This window comes from Vanacampus margaritifer, chromosome 9 (assembly GCF_051991255.1).
Source record: "Vanacampus margaritifer isolate UIUO_Vmar chromosome 9, RoL_Vmar_1.0, whole genome shotgun sequence".
Taxonomy (NCBI): domain Eukaryota; kingdom Metazoa; phylum Chordata; class Actinopteri; order Syngnathiformes; family Syngnathidae; genus Vanacampus; species Vanacampus margaritifer.
In genome coordinates, this window is record NC_135440.1 from 24,211,928 (window position 1) to 24,227,942 (window position 16,015).

Consider the following 16,015-nt stretch of genomic DNA (forward strand, 5'->3'; position numbering starts at 1 on the left):
TGACAGTAATTAAAATAGTAATTTGTCAACTATTTACTGGGGATAACACACCAAGCCCTGCCGCGAATAACGGAAAACTGCAAGCAGATGTTGTCTGCAAATGTTGATCCCAAAACAGTTTAATATCATTTCCAACACGTGGGCAAAATCTCTCCGATTCTTCACATCACCCCAACATACAAAGCTTGTCTCTCAATCAGTTCCTTGACACTATTTACTGAACTACTAACCTATTTAGTCGGGGCTGTAGTGGCAACTTGTGACATCTTAAGAGTCTTTCAGTTGAGTAAAAAAACAACAACTCCAGGCTACTATTTGCTCAAATACGGTATGTCCATCCTTCTGATAACAGGATTTGTGCAGTACTTTGGTAGGTTTGTAGCTAATCATTAGTGCGGGAAATGTCTTAACTTTTCTCCACTGTCCGCTTTATGTCCAGTGGACCGCATCATTGGCCTGGATCAGGTGTCGTCATCAAATGAGAACAGCGGGCCGGTCGCCTTCGGCGCATCGGGTCTGAAGACCAAGAAGGGAATGTTTAGGACCGTGGGCCAGCTGTATAAAGAGTCCCTCGCCAAGCTGATGGCCACACTAAGAAATACCAACCCCAACTTCCTGCGCTGCATCATCCCCAACCATGAGAAGAGGGTGAGACGTCAAATAGAATGGATAACAAGCTCTTGCATATGACCTAATTTTGTCATTATGACCCAAACACTATAAGTGGGAAAAATCTACTGTGGCCCTTTCATAAGATTTAGTAGAATCCTTAAAAAGTCTTAAAAAGAAAAGCCTTGTTATTATTATTTTTAATCCTTCTTAAAACTGCTTTTCAGTGGTCTTCAGAAATATTTGTGTGTTTCATCTGAACAAAACACGACCATAAAAACATTGAACACTTATTTCTGTTCTCCTTATCTTGTTTCCAGGCTGGCAAGCTGGCACCACACTTAGTTTTGGACCAGCTCAGGTGCAACGGGGTCCTAGAGGGGATCCGTATCTGCCGTCAAGGCTTCCCTAACCGCATCCCGTTCCAGGAGTTCAGACAGAGGTGAGTGTGGTCATATTAGTTGTGTTTCTATTTGTATATCAGCCACTTCCCTCTCATACACGTGCGGCTCACTCCTGCTCAACCGCGCGCTAACTGAAATGTATCCTGCAGATACGAGATTCTGACTCCTAATGCTATTCCTCGCACCTTCATGGATGGAAAACAGGCGTCAGAACTTATGGTGAGTCGTTTTTCAACAGTGGTGGGACACGCATTTGTTATCCAGGCCATTATACATACTGATTCCGAATGCAGATTGTAATCTCCTAATTTTACTCGTCAGATCAAAGCTTTGGAGCTGGATCCTAACCTGTTCCGCGTTGGCCAAAGCAAAGTGTTCTTCAGAGCCGGCGTGCTGGCTCACTTGGAGGAGGAGCGAGACTTAAAAATCACAGACACCATCATACGCTTCCAAAGTGCAGCCAGAGGCTACCTTGCACGCAAGTAAGGAAAAGTAGCAGTGTGTAAACCAAGGGCTGTCACATTTGGCATTTGTGGTTGCCCTCGGGGGGGATGGTTATAATAGTGAAACCGCAAATAAGAGACAGTGACAGTTTGAGCAGTCTAAATTAATTTGTCGTGCAAACACGAGTAATTGCATTTATTTATGGCTTTGAGTCCATCTGAAGAACTCATAAGACTATTTATATGTATTTTTTCTGCTCGCCAGTAGCTGATATTCCATGTGGGAAGAATAATAATCACCCATCATATCACATAAAATGGAGGACTAGATCTTGGAGTTTGTATTTGACACCTGGACTGCAAACAGATTAAAATCTGACTGTTGAACACGACAGACCCCCGGAGTGACAATTAGACTCAAGGAGCTCTTTCGTGTCCAAACGCTCTTAAAGTAGCACAAAGGAACTTTTTAACCTAAATTTAATATTTTCATCTCTCTTCTGATGAAACATTGACTTAAAACGAATTGAATGGTACCTTTGCCATGGCCTGAGCAGGTCTATATATTTTTTACTGACATTAAGCAACTTTGAGGAAACTACAAATGTGCTGAATGCTTTATGGCATACGTCACTTCCCCCTTTCCCCATTCGTTACAAAGACCACAGTCAATTTGAATGTCGATACACGATTACTGCTTTCCTGGCAGAAGCTGCAAAACAACTGAAAAGTTTTGTCCAAGGAGCCCAAAAAAAAAAAAAAAGGAAAGCTACCCGTATGAAAGGACAGTCAAGGATCAACATTGGCCCGGCTTTTACTCGCTGGCGTGAGCTCAAAAACAACGCAATGCGCTTGTCCTCATGGGAAATGTGGTCTTCCTTCAGGCATAATATTACCGCTTTTGTCCACATGGCGCCGCCATCATCAACATAAACTGAAAGTTCCTTAGTGTTGCTTGAAAGCCGCACGAATATTTGAACTTCCTGACAATCCTTATCAGTGACGTGGGAAGCAGAACATCCTTGACAGGAATTTGGCGAGCGGCCTTTGGAATGCTGCGAATGGCATGAATAATAGGCCACGCGGGCTAATTAGAAACTGGAAATGTCGGTTCATTTGCGTTGCCAGTCATCTGTAAGAATGTGCGAAGGAGCGTGTCACTGTTTGTACTGCACTTTGCTGTTAATTAATGCAAATACACTTGACAACATGAAGTCATGCAATACAGTCAAACATTAGATTGAAGCCTGTACTGTAACTAAACTAAACCATGTGGCCCCTCTGCTGTTTATCACAGATTTGAATCAGTTGTGGGTAGGTCTGGAACGTATCCGTATTAATATCAGCAACCCACCAAAAAATCACAAAGAAAAAGCACTTTTCACCTGCTAGTTGCCCAACATGTAGTTGATGTCTTGTTCTCCTCTCAGAGCCTTCATGAAGAAACAGCAGCAGCTGAGCGCTCTGAGGGTGATGCAGAGGAACTGTCATGCTTACCTCATACTCAAGAACTGGCAGTGGTGGCGGCTTTTCACAAAGGTGCCATATACGATTAATATTAATGCTTTTAAAACCTTAAAACTACTATTAGTCACATTGTTTTACCACTTGCATCAATGCATTCTGTCCTTACAAAGTTTTGATAGTCACAAATTTTCAGCAGTCCAAATTGCCTCTTTCTATGAGTTATATTTTAACAAGTTCACAGTTTTTGTTAGCATTAAAGTCAAAAGTTTTCCTTACTCTTGCTTGCGTGCTTGCCAGGTGAAGCCGCTGCTGCAGGTGACCCGGCAGGATGAGGAAATCCAGGTGAGAGAATCGGAGCTGCTAAAGGCCAAGGACAGACTTGTCCGAGTGGAGCAGGACTTCACCGACCTGGACAGGAAACACATTCTGGTGAGCCAACATCAACTTGCTTGCTCTTTTCAACACAGCTTTCTCCCAAATGTCACTCACACACTATCCCCCACTTCTTCGTCTGATAGCTGATGGAGGAGAAAGCGGTGCTGGCCGACCAGCTGCAGGCCGAGGCGGAGCTGTTTGCAGAGGCCGAGGAGATGCGGTCCAGGCTGGCCAGTCGCAAGCAGGAGCTGGAGGACGTGCTGACCGAGCTGGAGAGCCGCTTGGAGGAGGAGGAGGAGAGGGGCGTGCAGATGACCAACGAAAAAAAGAAAATGCAGCAGAACATTCAGGTGTGGAATAATCACATGGTCTCCATTCATTGCGGATTTTCACCTATTGTGGGTGGGTTTGGAACAATAAAATGGAAGTTCATTCTAACTTTCTCCCTCTAGGATCTGGAGGAGCAGCTTGAAGAGGAGGAGAGTGCCAGACAGCGCCTCCTGCTGGAGAAGGTCTCCTTGGAGACCAAAGTCAAAAGTCAGGAGAACGACCTTCTGAGTATATCGGAGCAGAGAGATCGCCTCGCCAAGGTCGGTGTCGTATGGAAAAGCTGTCTTGTCCGTTGGAATAGTTTTGCCCGTGCTGCCAACGGTGTGGTGTCGAGCAGGAGAAGAAGCAGCTGGAGGAACGCCTGAACGAGTTGACCGACCACCTCACAGAGGAGGAGGAGAAGAGCAAAAGTCTGAACAAACTCAAGAACAAACAGGAGGCCGTCATGGCCGACCTGGAAGGTGAAAATGGAACAAATGTTTTTACATCGTTAGTGTTCATATGGACATTTTGCTGATTTTATTTCCGTCATAGAATCAATCCATCGACCTAATTAGATACGCAGGAAAAATTTTAATTGATTTTAACTCCTGAAGTGAAATTTTTACATTTTCAGAGTTAAATGGTGTTCAGATTAGGTGTTATTTTACAGAGTTGATCACCTAGTGTTAGAGTAACTCTGCGGAGATTTAATTAAGCTCCGCCTTCACACCTGCACTTTTCCAGTTTGAGAGATGAGAGAGATGAGTCAGCGCCAGTTTCCTCCTCCTCGCTTAGCATTGGGAAACACTGACATTCAAACAAAGGGAGTTTAGGCCCATGAATTCCTTTTCACTCAAAAAAGAGGCTGCAGTAATATTCTACAGTGTATGGGAAAGAATTGGGAGTTTAAATTGGCACTGTAGTATATTAATAACAATTGTTAATAAAAGCGACTCGTTTTGATTGTTCTAAAGGTGCAACAAGATGGTGCAATATTTTAACACTACACACTAGTGTAAAATCAACACCGAACAGTGTTAAGTATCATCAGACTCCATTTCAGTATAAAAAAAATTAACACTTTAGTGCTGCTTGAACTGTAGTTTGTGTAGACCAATATAGACAATTTTGAAGTGTTGAATTTAACTCTGTAGGTGTTGAATTGCCAATTTTGCTCCATCAATCCATCTGTCATATCCCGTGTGCAAATACCCATTGCTTATTATGGCGCACGCATGTGTGTGGCTTAGATCGTCTTAAGCGTGAGGAGCAAGGTCGCATGGAGCAGGAAAAGTGGAAGCGGAAGATGGAGACCGAGGCAATAGAAGCGCAAGAGCAGCTGTCCGACATGGGCCTCATCTCTGGCGAGCTGAAGGGCTCCCTGACCCAGAAGGAAAAAGAAATAACCGCCATGCAGAGCCGGTGCGGAACAATGAAACAATGAAACAAAAACGCCAAAGGAGATTGTCAATCACTTAATAAGCTTTCTGTGTAAAAAGGATGGAGGAAGAGGGCGCACGGCGCTCGGAAGCTCAGAGGTCGCTGAGGGAGGCCATGTCGCAGGTGTCCGAGCTGAAGGAAGAAGTGGAGAACGAGCGAGGGATGAGAGAGCGGGCGGAGAAACAGAGGCGAGACCTCAGCGAGGAGCTGGAGGCTTTGAGGACCGAGCTGGAGGACACTCTGGACACCACCGCCGCCCAGCAGGAGCTCAGGTAGGACGGATGATGTGGCGTGATTGTAAGAAAACAAAAAAGCATAGCCCGATGGAATATCTGGTTTCTTAAGCCGGGGCGCAGATTTGTCATTCATCCGCCCTCTGCGCAGGTCTCGTCGGGAGGTGGAGTTAAACGAACTCCAGCGTTGCGTGGAAGACGAAACGCGCCGCCACGAGGGACAGCTGTCAGAGCTCCGAGTCAAACACAGCGCGACCATAGACAATCTTCAGGAGCAGCTGGACAACAGCAAGAGGGTGAGAAAACAAAACAACGCCTCACATATGCGTCCATGCGCAGTCAACCCTCGTCCATCGTGGATGATACGTTTAAGGCCAACCTGCAACAGTAAACAAATCATTTTTAATTTTTAATTTCTGCCCCACCCACACAGTTTAACACATTTATACTCAATAAAACAGACTTGAATCTTATTTTTTTTAAATTGAAAAACATTGAATTGTGAATAATATTGAATAAAAATATTGACACAATTATTGAATAATAATGTCAATAATCAGTTAACTAAAAATCATATAAAAATTGTAATTTCTACGCCACCCACACGATTTCAACATATTTATACTAAATAAACCAGACTTGAATCTTATTAAAACAAAATATGAAAAATATTGAGAATATTAAGAACGAATTATATTGAGTAAAAATGTTGACACAATTATTGAATAATAATAATAAGACCACTAATAATTGAATAATAATGCCAATAATCAGTTAAAAATCATTTTACATTCTTATTTAAGATTCAAACACATATTTATACTCAATAAAGCAGAATCTTATTAAAACAAAAATATAAAACATATTGAATAATAGCTAATAATACTGAATAAAAATATTGTCAAAGATGAACCTTCGGGTTTCACTTTACACACAGCGTCACACGTCACATTGACCTCCGTGCTCTCATTCAGGCGCGCCAGTCGTTGGAGAAGGCCAAGATGGTGCTGGACGAAGAGAACCAGAGTTTGACCACGGAGCTGAAGAGCCTCCAGGCGAGCCGCACGGAAAGCGACCGAGGACGTAAGCGGGCTGAAAGTCAGCTGCAGGAGCTCACCATGCGCCTCACTCAAGCCGACCAAGAGAAGGAGGAAAGAGATGAGAAAGTGCACAAGCTGCAGGTGGGGAAAGTTGACGCTTTGATTCAAGTCATTTGACCAATGATTGCATCAAATCTTTTCACTCCTTCTGTGTTCTTCCAGAATGAAATTGAGTCTCTGTCCAGCAATTTGTCGTCCTTTGACAGCAAATCCCTCCGTCTGTCTAAAGAAGTCAGCAGTCTGGAGAGCCAGTTTCATGACGCCCAGGTAACACACGCACAGATTTTATGAGTGGAGGAAATCCCCCCCCGCCAATCTTTTGCTCTCCACCCTCCAGGAACTCTTGCAGGAGGAGACGCGCCAGAAGTTGGCTCTGGCCGCTCGAACACGAGCGCTGGAGGAGGAGAGGAATGGACTGATGGAGAGACTGGAGGAGGAAGAGGAAAAATCAAGGGAGCTGAGCCGGCAGATTCAGACTCACACTCAACAGGTAGGCCACACCCACTCGACCGTGCACATGTTAGCTCTGATCCAAATGGAGCTCAAACATCCAATCAGACTCTTGAAGCACTTTTCTCAAGTCGACACTTCTTTCCGTTGCAACCCAACAGCTGACCGAGATGCGCAAGCAGTCGGAGGAGGTGAACACGGCGGTGGAGAGCAGCGAGGAGTCCCGCAGGAAGGTGCAGAGAGAGCTGGACGCCGCCGTCCAGAGGGAGAAGCAGCGGGAGGAGGAGAAGGACCGTGTGGAGAGGCAGCGAGAGCGCCTCAGGGAGGAGATCGAGGACATGACTCTGGCCCTGCAGCGGGAGAGGCAGAACTGCACCGCACTGGAGAAGAGGCAGAAGAAGTTCGACCAGGTCGGAGCGAGCGCTCGAAATACCCACAGGAACGCCTTTCCAGATCCAATTCATGAACCATCCGGCTTCTCCCGCAGTGTCTCGCCGAGGAGAAGGCGGTGGGCACTCGTCTGGCCGAGGAGAAGGACCGAGCAGAAGCCGACAGTCGAGACAAGGAGACGCGTTATCTTGCCTTGTCCAGAGCGCTACAGGTACTTTGATTTAATATCAGATTGAAGACCCTTGACCGGGCTACATCGTGATGGCCACGAAAATATTTTGCGTAGGAAGTCCAAGACCAGCGGGACGAGCTGGAGCGGTCCAACAAGCAGCTTCGCATGGAAATGGAACAGCTCGTCAACCAGCAGGATGATGTGGGAAAGAGCGTAAGACTTTTAAGAATTTCTTTCTTATCTTTCTGTCTGAGTCTCGGGTGATTCATCCTCTCGTCCTGCGTCCAGGTCCACGAGCTGGAGAGAACCCGCAGGGCTCTGGAGACAGAAGCCGAGAGCCTCCGTAGTCAGACGCTGGATCTGGAGGAGGAGCTGACGGAGGCGGAGAACTCCAGGCTGAGGCTGGAGGTCACCCTGCAGGCGCTCAAGGCTCAGTTCGAGAGGGAGATCAGCAGCAGCGAGGAGAAAGGCGAGGAGAAGCGGAGGGCGCTCAGCAAGCAGGTAAGAGACGAGGCAGACGAAAAACACGTTCAGGACTTTTTCTTTTCTTTTTTTTTTTATATATCAGGGCTGACTGCTCTACCCTTGTGTTGCCAGGTGCGGGAGCTGGAGATGCAGCTGGAGGAGGAGCGCAGTCAGCGCTCCCAGGCCGTGCTAACCAAGAAGCAGCTGGAAGCCGAGCTGCAGGATTCCGAGGCTCAGGTGGAAACGTCCAGCCGCAGCAAGGAGGAGGCCGTCAAGCATCTGCGGAAGCTGCAGGTACGAATCACACGCCGAACCGTTGTCATGAATATAGTTGGTAATAAACAAATCTGCGTGTTTGTCTCAGAGTCAACTCAAGGAGGCGCTCCGAGAGCTGGACGAGGCCAAGATCACGCGAGACGAAGTCATTTCGCAGTCCAAAGACAACGATAAGAAAATCCAAACACTGGAGGCCGAAGTCCTGCAGCTCACTGAGGTTTGTGACATGATGAAATGTGTGTTCGCCCGCTATATGGCGATACACTTGTTTTTTAGGAAATATCCCAATTACTTATGTATGGCGTCCGTTTGCGCGTGCAGGAGCTAGCCGTGTCCGACCGGCAGAGGAGACAGGCTCAGCAGGAGAGAGACGAGATGGCGGACGACATGGTCAACAACAGCTCCGGAAAGTCCGTACCGCTCCGTGCTCCCGAAGCGCCGCCACACCTTCATGTCCGATGGCGATGTCGTTTGATGCTCTGCGTTTGTTCAGGACGGTGCTATTTGAAGAGAAGCGCCGGTTGGAGATGCGAATCAGTCAGCTGGAGGAGGAGCTGGAGGAAGAGCAGACCAATGCGGAGCTTCTGTCAGAGAGACAGAGGAAGATGGCCATGCAGGTGCAGTCGTTGACACTATGTTTAAAAACATTAACTCATTCACTCCCAGCCATTTTCACTGAAGCAACTCCCTTCGCTCCCAGCTGTTTTCCTGGATTTTAAATATTGTGTTCTATTGCTATAAAAACATGGAACCTACCAAAAGAAAGATTAGAGTCTCTTCTTTCATCGGGATTTTTTTTTTTATATTTAAATCTGTTTCCGTTTTGCAATTAGCATTAGATTATATCTAAATGTCATCGATATTCACATTCCTGGTGAAAACACTGTCAAAAAGGGCTCGTTGCAACATGGCACTGGCTGATCTCTTATACTCTGTTGCCACCAGCTGGCCGTCATTTGTAATAACTACCATTGCTTTAAGCCACCTCTTCACATCAGAAGCTGCATCAAAGCCTTCTGTACGCTCTTGCATAAAAAAATTAATGTGTAAATACGTTTTTGGGAGGAAATAACAAAAGTATTATTACACGTTTTTGGGTTTGAATGAGTTAAAAATGTTGGGGGCTGGAATGGATTAATAGAACGTCAAGGGTGTGACTGTCCACCCTCCTCCCTTCATTCAGGTGGAGACGCTGACCGTGCAACTGCAGGGCGAGAGGACCCTGGCCCAGAAGGCGGAGGCAGCGCGCGACCAATTGGAGCGTCACAACAAGGACATGAAGACGCGGCTGGAGGAGCTGGAGGGAACTGTCAGGGGCAAGCACCGGCTCAGCGTCGCCGCCCTGGAGACCAAGATCGAATCGATGGAGGAGCAGCTAGAACAAGAGAGACAGTGAGAGACCCCCCCCCCCCCACCCAAAAAAATAATAATTATTTCGCTTTTTTTTATGTATTCATCATTTAAATGTATATATTTATAGTACAAATAAATTTGAAAACATACGTAACGTGAATGCCGATCATGACAATAATATATTTTTTTAATGAATGCATAAATATTAAAATACAATTGTTTTGTCTCGTAGGGAGCGTGCCATTGCCAACAAGCTGGTGAGGAAGACGGAGAAGAAACTGAAGGAGGTTATGATGCAGGCTGAAGACGAGAGGAGGCACGCCGACCAGTACAGAGACCAGGTATGCAATATTCAATACGTTTCATTGAAAAGGACTCCCACAATTCCAGTAAACCTCTTTTTATTCCATGCAAAAAAAAAAAAAGGAAATGTTCTTTCAGTTTTGCTAGTTAGTTAAATGTGCTGGACTAGAATTGCTCAACAAATCATCCAACTCAACTCAGCACATTAAAACAACCACCGCAGGGACAGCAGATACAATGAAAACAGCAAAGGCCCTCGGATTGAACCCTGGGGTACACCAGACATGTGAATTCATATTGCACATAGTTGTCTGACCCTTTTTTTTTTTTGCTCGTCATAATATGAAGGGATTGCAATAATAAAGAATAATATATAATCACAAAAAAAAATAAAAATCACACAACGTACCATCACAACAGGCAGGAGTCGAATACTGAGTGCGCCAAATTTCTTGCAGCACTGATAAGCTGTGCAATGTCATATGATCGCCTGCAGCCAATGATGGCCAAGTGGGGCGTATCATCGCAAATCATTTGAGTCAGGTGTGCGCCTTGACCTCCGCGGAACCCCTGAGACTGACTCACCTGAACACTTCGGGTTCAATCGAACCCAGGTTAAGAACTACTAATCTGAATGATATTTGCTTTTTCCTCTTTTCATTTCTACACTAAACATAGCCCTCAGGTTGTGTTTAACAATGTTCATGGGTCATTATGACCCGTTCTAATGTTTAATCATTCCCCAAAAAATGTGCAATGTTTTTCACAAACGAAATTCCAAAAACAAAGGCCAAAAGGTAAAGTTGAAACTATTTTTTTTTTTTCCTAAATGTTCCAAAACAGGAGGGTTAAAAATGACAAAACAGGAGTAAGCCTGCCGTATTTGTCAATGGCTCAATTGCGATGTGTCTACTGCAGCTGGATAAGTCCATGGTGCGCCTGAGGCAGCTGAAGCGTCAGTTGGAAGAAGTGGAGGAGGAGAACTCGCGCTCCAACGCGCAGAAGAGGAAGCTGCAGCGAGAACTGGAGGAGCTGACGGAAAACAGCCAAAGCAGGATGCGCGAGATCACCACCCTGCGCAACCAGCTCAGGTACGCGCTCGACCCCCCGTCCCCTCTCCGTGTGTGCGTTCATTAACAACAACCATTTCAGTTCACCATTGACCTTAATTTTGTTTTGCTTTGCTCTTTTTCGTTGCATCCGTTTGTGTTCATCTAACACTGTCCATCTGTCCCATCTGTCCACGTCACACCAACCCCTCAGCGTCCCTGAATGGAGACCAGAGCAGTAGGTCATTGTGTGTTTTTTGTTCTTTGTCCTTTTTAGCTTTCGCTGTTCATGTTTTTAATTGTGTTGTGGGGATTAACCCAATTCAAATTGATTGTTTCCCACTTGCATATACTGTTCTTTTTTTTGTTTATCTGTGTTTTTATAACAGATTTGAATATTAGGCCTGACCAATATAGATTTTTGGAGTCTGATCCCAATTCTGATATTAATTTGCCAATTTTTGTATAAAAAAAAATAATTATATTTTGCTTTTGAGGAATCCGGAACAAATTTATGCCATTTCCAACCATTTTCTATGCTTGATTTCCACCCCATTTCCTCCTTTCATTCTAATACAGTTATGGGAAAATCCCCCAAAATGACCAGTGGGAAATATATTACTATTAAGACCAAATGCTATTAACTCATTTGCTCCTAAAAACATGTGAATACGTTCCATTTTAAATATTACCAGTTTCCAAAAGACGTATTTATGCGTTTTTTTTTATGCTAGAGCATACAGAAGGCTTTGATGCAGCCTCTGAACTGAAAAGAACAGTTGAAGCAATGGTAGTTATTCCAAAAACGGCCAGCAGGTGGCAGCAGCGTATAAGAGATCAACCAGGGCCATATTAAAACAAGCTGTTTCCCCCACAGTTTTAAACATTTTTGTGAATAATTATTAAACTTAGCTATATTCTAATGCTGAAACAGATAGAAATATTTTTTTCCTGATGAAAGAAGAGACTCTAATCTTTCTTTTGGTAGGTTCTATGCTTTTATAGCAATAGAACACAATATTCTGTGGGCCATGCAAAACCAGTCAAAATCCCGTAAAACAGCCGGGAGCGAAGGGGGTTGCTTCAGTGAAAATGGCCACGAGTGAATGAGTTAATTGTTTTTGAGTTTTTGCCATATGATGCTTCCTGGTATGTAGTCTAAAATGTAGTAAGATTGCTGTGTTGGCGCGCAGACGTGCTCCGTTGCCGCTGACGATGCGCGGACGCCGCGCTCTGGTGGACGACTACTCGTTGGAAAACTCAGATTCGGAGGAGCCGCCCGCCTCGCCCACGCCCTCCCTGGGACTGCCCCGAACCCCAACCCCGTCCTCGGAGCACAGCCTGGACCCGAACCCGCCCCCCTACACCGTCAACAACCTACACCAATGATGTACCACACTTACACATGACATGCACTCACAACACTCGGTTATTATATAGTCAAGAATTTGCTCAAGGATGTTGCTTTTTTTTTTTTTTCCCTCAACAAATACAAACAAAAGAGATTTTACTGGATTGTTTTTATCTTACAATCATCATGATAACATTCTAAAGATGCAGTTTAAACTTTTGCATTTAAATTAGCTGCACAGCGTAAAGGCGCAGAAAACATTTGTTAGCCATGTTTAACCCTTACATCAAGGGTGGGCAACCTTTTCCTATCAGGAGCCATATTGAAATTATGAAAAGAAAAAAATATATACTGTATTCCATCAAATAGTGGCCGCCCTTCTAATAAAAGCCTCACTCAAATAGATGCCTCACTTTTTTTTTTATCTGGGAAAGAAAACTGTTACCACACAGACTGATTTGATGTTTTAAAACCGCACAGCCCATTTTGATGCTGTTGCTAACCAAAAAAACAGGACTTACAGAGATTTATTGATGCTTCCCTGGAAACAATTGAAACAAAAACGTAGGGACTCCACAATGTTGTGTGTGTCCCCCTACACTGTCAGGAAAAAAATGTGCTCAATTTGTTGGCCACCTTGTAACACACATGTAAAAAATGGGTAAAAAAAAAAAAAAGCATTTTTATGACGGATAAAGTTTAGCATCCTGGGGACCAAAGAGCAGCTGTAAAGTGCACAACAGCAGCAACACAAGAACCGTTGAACACAACAGCAACACAAAATCCTGTCCCCAGTCCCGCCTGCACCATAATAAGAAAAAAAAAGAAATCCTGTCCCGATCTGCTCCCAGTGGAAACGATTCCCTTTCTGTTTTGTCTTTTATCTCCTGGCCACTATTTTCTTACTATTTATTATTTAATCGTTTTTGGACCTTTTTTTTTCCCCCCTGTGGTAGCATTTGCATGGAGGGCCGCATCAGATGCTCTGGTGGGCCCCGCGTGAGGCTCACCAGCTACATGTTGCCCACCCCTGATGTTAATTTGAGAAAAATAAAAGGGCTGTTTGCCGAATGACATATTAGACAATCTACTTGCCATAAGCCAGATATTTGATTACAACTGTAAATTTGACCTCTCTGTGGGGCAGACGACGTGACTTTTTTTTTTGACAAGCGACCACATGATGACATCTCGACGAAATTGCTCGATCTCTCCTAAAGACCCACAAACAAAGTAGCTTCCAAATGATACCTCCCGCGAAATATTGTCTAATTGCAATTTATTCATCGAAAACAATTCTCAAGTCATTTGAATTTCTTTAATTTATATCAAGCTGAATATGTTAATGCTTGTTTTGTTTTTACTGTCTGATTCACTGGGGAGATGTTTTCTACTGTAACTCTTTATATCCAAAGCAAAACACCTTTTCTTTTATTCATTTTTTTAGTCCGATGAACACGCTTTATTTCGATGGGCGTCTCTAGTCTTCATTTCTATTTAAACTGTAAATGAAAAAGCCACCATATGGATGAGAAAAGGGACTTAAGCTCGTAGAATAGAGTAGAGAAGTAGATTTGCTCTTGGATGACTTCCCTTATAATAATGTAGGTTTAGATACAAAAAAAAAAATTAGAGGCAATAAATAATATTAAGTAGGGAATCAAGTAGTTTTTAACCCTGGCCATTATCCAAACTCATGTTCCCTCTTCTCGTTCTTTTCCAGGATATTTAAGTGACATTGTTCTATTTAATACGTTAATGTGTCTAATGAAGACATTTGAGCTGGACTCGCACGGCAAGTGGCACGACTGGAATATGCGTCGTAAATGGGGGGGGGGGGGAAACAAGACGGTCCGATAAACGGCGAGGACGTGAAATGGAAATAGTGCACTTGCGATAGAAATCTAGCCTTTGACAAAACGTCTTCTGCCACACTAAGCTTGAAGCTCCTCATGTGGCTTAAACTTGAAGCTAAAGGCTAAAGCAGCCCGGTTAGCATTGCGCAGGGGGGGGAACCAAACTTGCTCAAATCACACAATAAAAGTCTGCCTTTAGCAGATTAGTGACTTTTTTTTAAGTGACCTCAGGTGGATTTTTGCTCATCCGCTTGCTTCGTTTTGAGCTAAGCTAGGCTAGCGTTAGCTTCAGACACGAGAGGTTTCAAAATGCAGAAGGTGCTTTTTGACCACGCTCAAATGTTTCTGGAATTGTTGTGAATGTTTTTACTGTGGATAAAGTACTTATTTATGTTTACCAAAAAGAAATGATGCACTGGACCAGGACAGTAGAAGACAAGTTTGCGTTTTAATCAGTGTTGACGTCACTGCTCCTTATAGCTATGCTAATGTTAGCATTGATGGCTTCACCACAAATGACAGCTACCGGACAACTAAAGTGTCAAAGTGACTTTTTAAAAATATTTTTGCCTTTATACGCCACCACAACAGATATGTGTACACTTAAAAGCTTTGATAAATATGGAAAATTTCAGCCATTTTGTGTCAGGTTCCTCCAATTTCAGGGGATGTTTTTGAAATAACTGTTTGTGGCTCTTGCTGCCTTCACATATGTGTGCAGTAAGTAGAAAGCATCCTCTAGTGGGTTGCGATCAGGTGAAAAAGGCCACGGTAAGTAGAATTGTTTAATATCATATGCCACATTCGGTCATATGGGTGGTGGTTTTATTTCACATTCTACGTGGTGTATGAAGGCAAAATCATGTGTTTTATGCAAAGTGCTAAGCTAACAATAGCAACGACGAGCTCACAACAAATCACGGCTACGAGACAACAGAAGGATCTCTTTTTTTAACTAATTAATGGCTTCTTCACAATCCAAATACCTTGGGCCTAACCTGTCATACCCCAATGAAAGTTTTGTCATCTGCTTTTCTTTCAGCAATATGCAAATGGCTTGTGTTTTTACAACGTGTAATGGCTGCACTTTGCACACAAGCGGTGGGTATATTTGTCCATATCGGCATCTCCTGTACAAGAACACGTGTGCGTTCACAGCCACAAAAGATGAATTTATGAACACAAACAAAGCTCTGTTCGTCCGTAGCAAGATTCTTCTCAAAGGTGTTTTTTTGTTTTTGTTTTCTGTGTATCTACGGTTTGCTCATTGCCGCTGTGCAACTTGAAACTTTTTGTTTTTGTTTGTTAATGATGCTATATAATACATCTGTCCGGGGTCCACTTTAATATATGTTGTTGGTTTTCACTTTGCTGCATCCGTGTGTTTTATTTCACACACTCAACAAAATGTGATTTTTATTTTTTTGCTTGTAGTATTTTGTTGCATTTAGAGCATAATACAGTACATGATTTTAAGCAATTGGACGCAGTTGATAGCCAGGACAACAATTTGTATTATTGACACTAGAAAATATTTCTACATTCACATTCTTGACGTTATTTATTCATATGAATATTCTTATAATTAATGCACTAAATATGACCAACTCAGACAGTGCTCCGAACATAATTAGTGTTTTTTATGTAATAATTGTAGTACTTTAAATTACATAACAATTGTGTATATAATCTGGATTTTACTTTAAAATTAACAAGATTTGGTTGCATTACTAAGAAAGAATTTGAGCGTAAATGTTTACATTTTTATAGCATTATTTGTAAATGTACTGATATTTTTTAATTTTGTGATCAAACCCATTTAGAAAAATGTAGAATTTTGCAAAATATTTCTTAGTTATTTAAATTCATACGTAACACTATTTTTATCTTAATTGGATTTTTTTATCCCAAATATTGTGGAAAGTTTTGTTAAAAAAAAACACGAAAACAACACAAAAGTTGAAGTC

General features: G+C 43.3%; 1 protein-coding gene across 8 annotated transcripts in view; it reads left to right on the plus strand.

Annotated features, from left to right (window-relative positions):
* Positions 1-15,414, plus strand: part of myh14 (myosin, heavy chain 14, non-muscle) — a 37,283-nt gene extending 21,869 nt beyond the window's left edge. For 6 of the 8 annotated variants that reach the window (XM_077576967.1, XM_077576972.1, XM_077576968.1 and 3 more), the window contains 28 exons: positions 440-648; positions 930-1,051; positions 1,163-1,232; positions 1,335-1,495; positions 2,887-2,995; positions 3,221-3,352; positions 3,442-3,648; positions 3,751-3,888; positions 3,966-4,089; positions 4,861-5,032; positions 5,110-5,322; positions 5,435-5,579; positions 6,258-6,464; positions 6,546-6,650; positions 6,721-6,873; positions 6,995-7,243; positions 7,321-7,434; positions 7,510-7,608; positions 7,684-7,896; positions 7,993-8,154; positions 8,225-8,353; positions 8,458-8,546; positions 8,630-8,753; positions 9,320-9,528; positions 9,722-9,830; positions 10,711-10,883; positions 11,056-11,079; positions 12,035-15,414. In XM_077576967.1, coding sequence (XP_077433093.1) covers positions 440-648; positions 930-1,051; positions 1,163-1,232; positions 1,335-1,495; positions 2,887-2,995; positions 3,221-3,352; positions 3,442-3,648; positions 3,751-3,888; positions 3,966-4,089; positions 4,861-5,032; positions 5,110-5,322; positions 5,435-5,579; positions 6,258-6,464; positions 6,546-6,650; positions 6,721-6,873; positions 6,995-7,243; positions 7,321-7,434; positions 7,510-7,608; positions 7,684-7,896; positions 7,993-8,154; positions 8,225-8,353; positions 8,458-8,546; positions 8,630-8,753; positions 9,320-9,528; positions 9,722-9,830; positions 10,711-10,883; positions 11,056-11,079; positions 12,035-12,230 — 4,157 coding nt within the window. In that variant the 3' untranslated portion in view covers positions 12,231-15,414. Of the gene's footprint in view, positions 1-439; positions 649-929; positions 1,052-1,162; positions 1,233-1,334; positions 1,496-2,886; positions 2,996-3,220; positions 3,353-3,441; positions 3,649-3,750; positions 3,889-3,965; positions 4,090-4,860; positions 5,033-5,109; positions 5,323-5,434; positions 5,580-6,257; positions 6,465-6,545; positions 6,651-6,720; positions 6,874-6,994; positions 7,244-7,320; positions 7,435-7,509; positions 7,609-7,683; positions 7,897-7,992; positions 8,155-8,224; positions 8,354-8,457; positions 8,547-8,629; positions 8,754-9,319; positions 9,529-9,721; positions 9,831-10,710; positions 10,884-11,055; positions 11,084-12,034 lie in introns of all 8 variants that reach the window. The other 2 variants (XM_077576975.1, XM_077576969.1) reach the window with 2 other exon arrangements.
* The last annotated feature ends 601 nt before the right edge of the window (positions 15,415-16,015 follow it).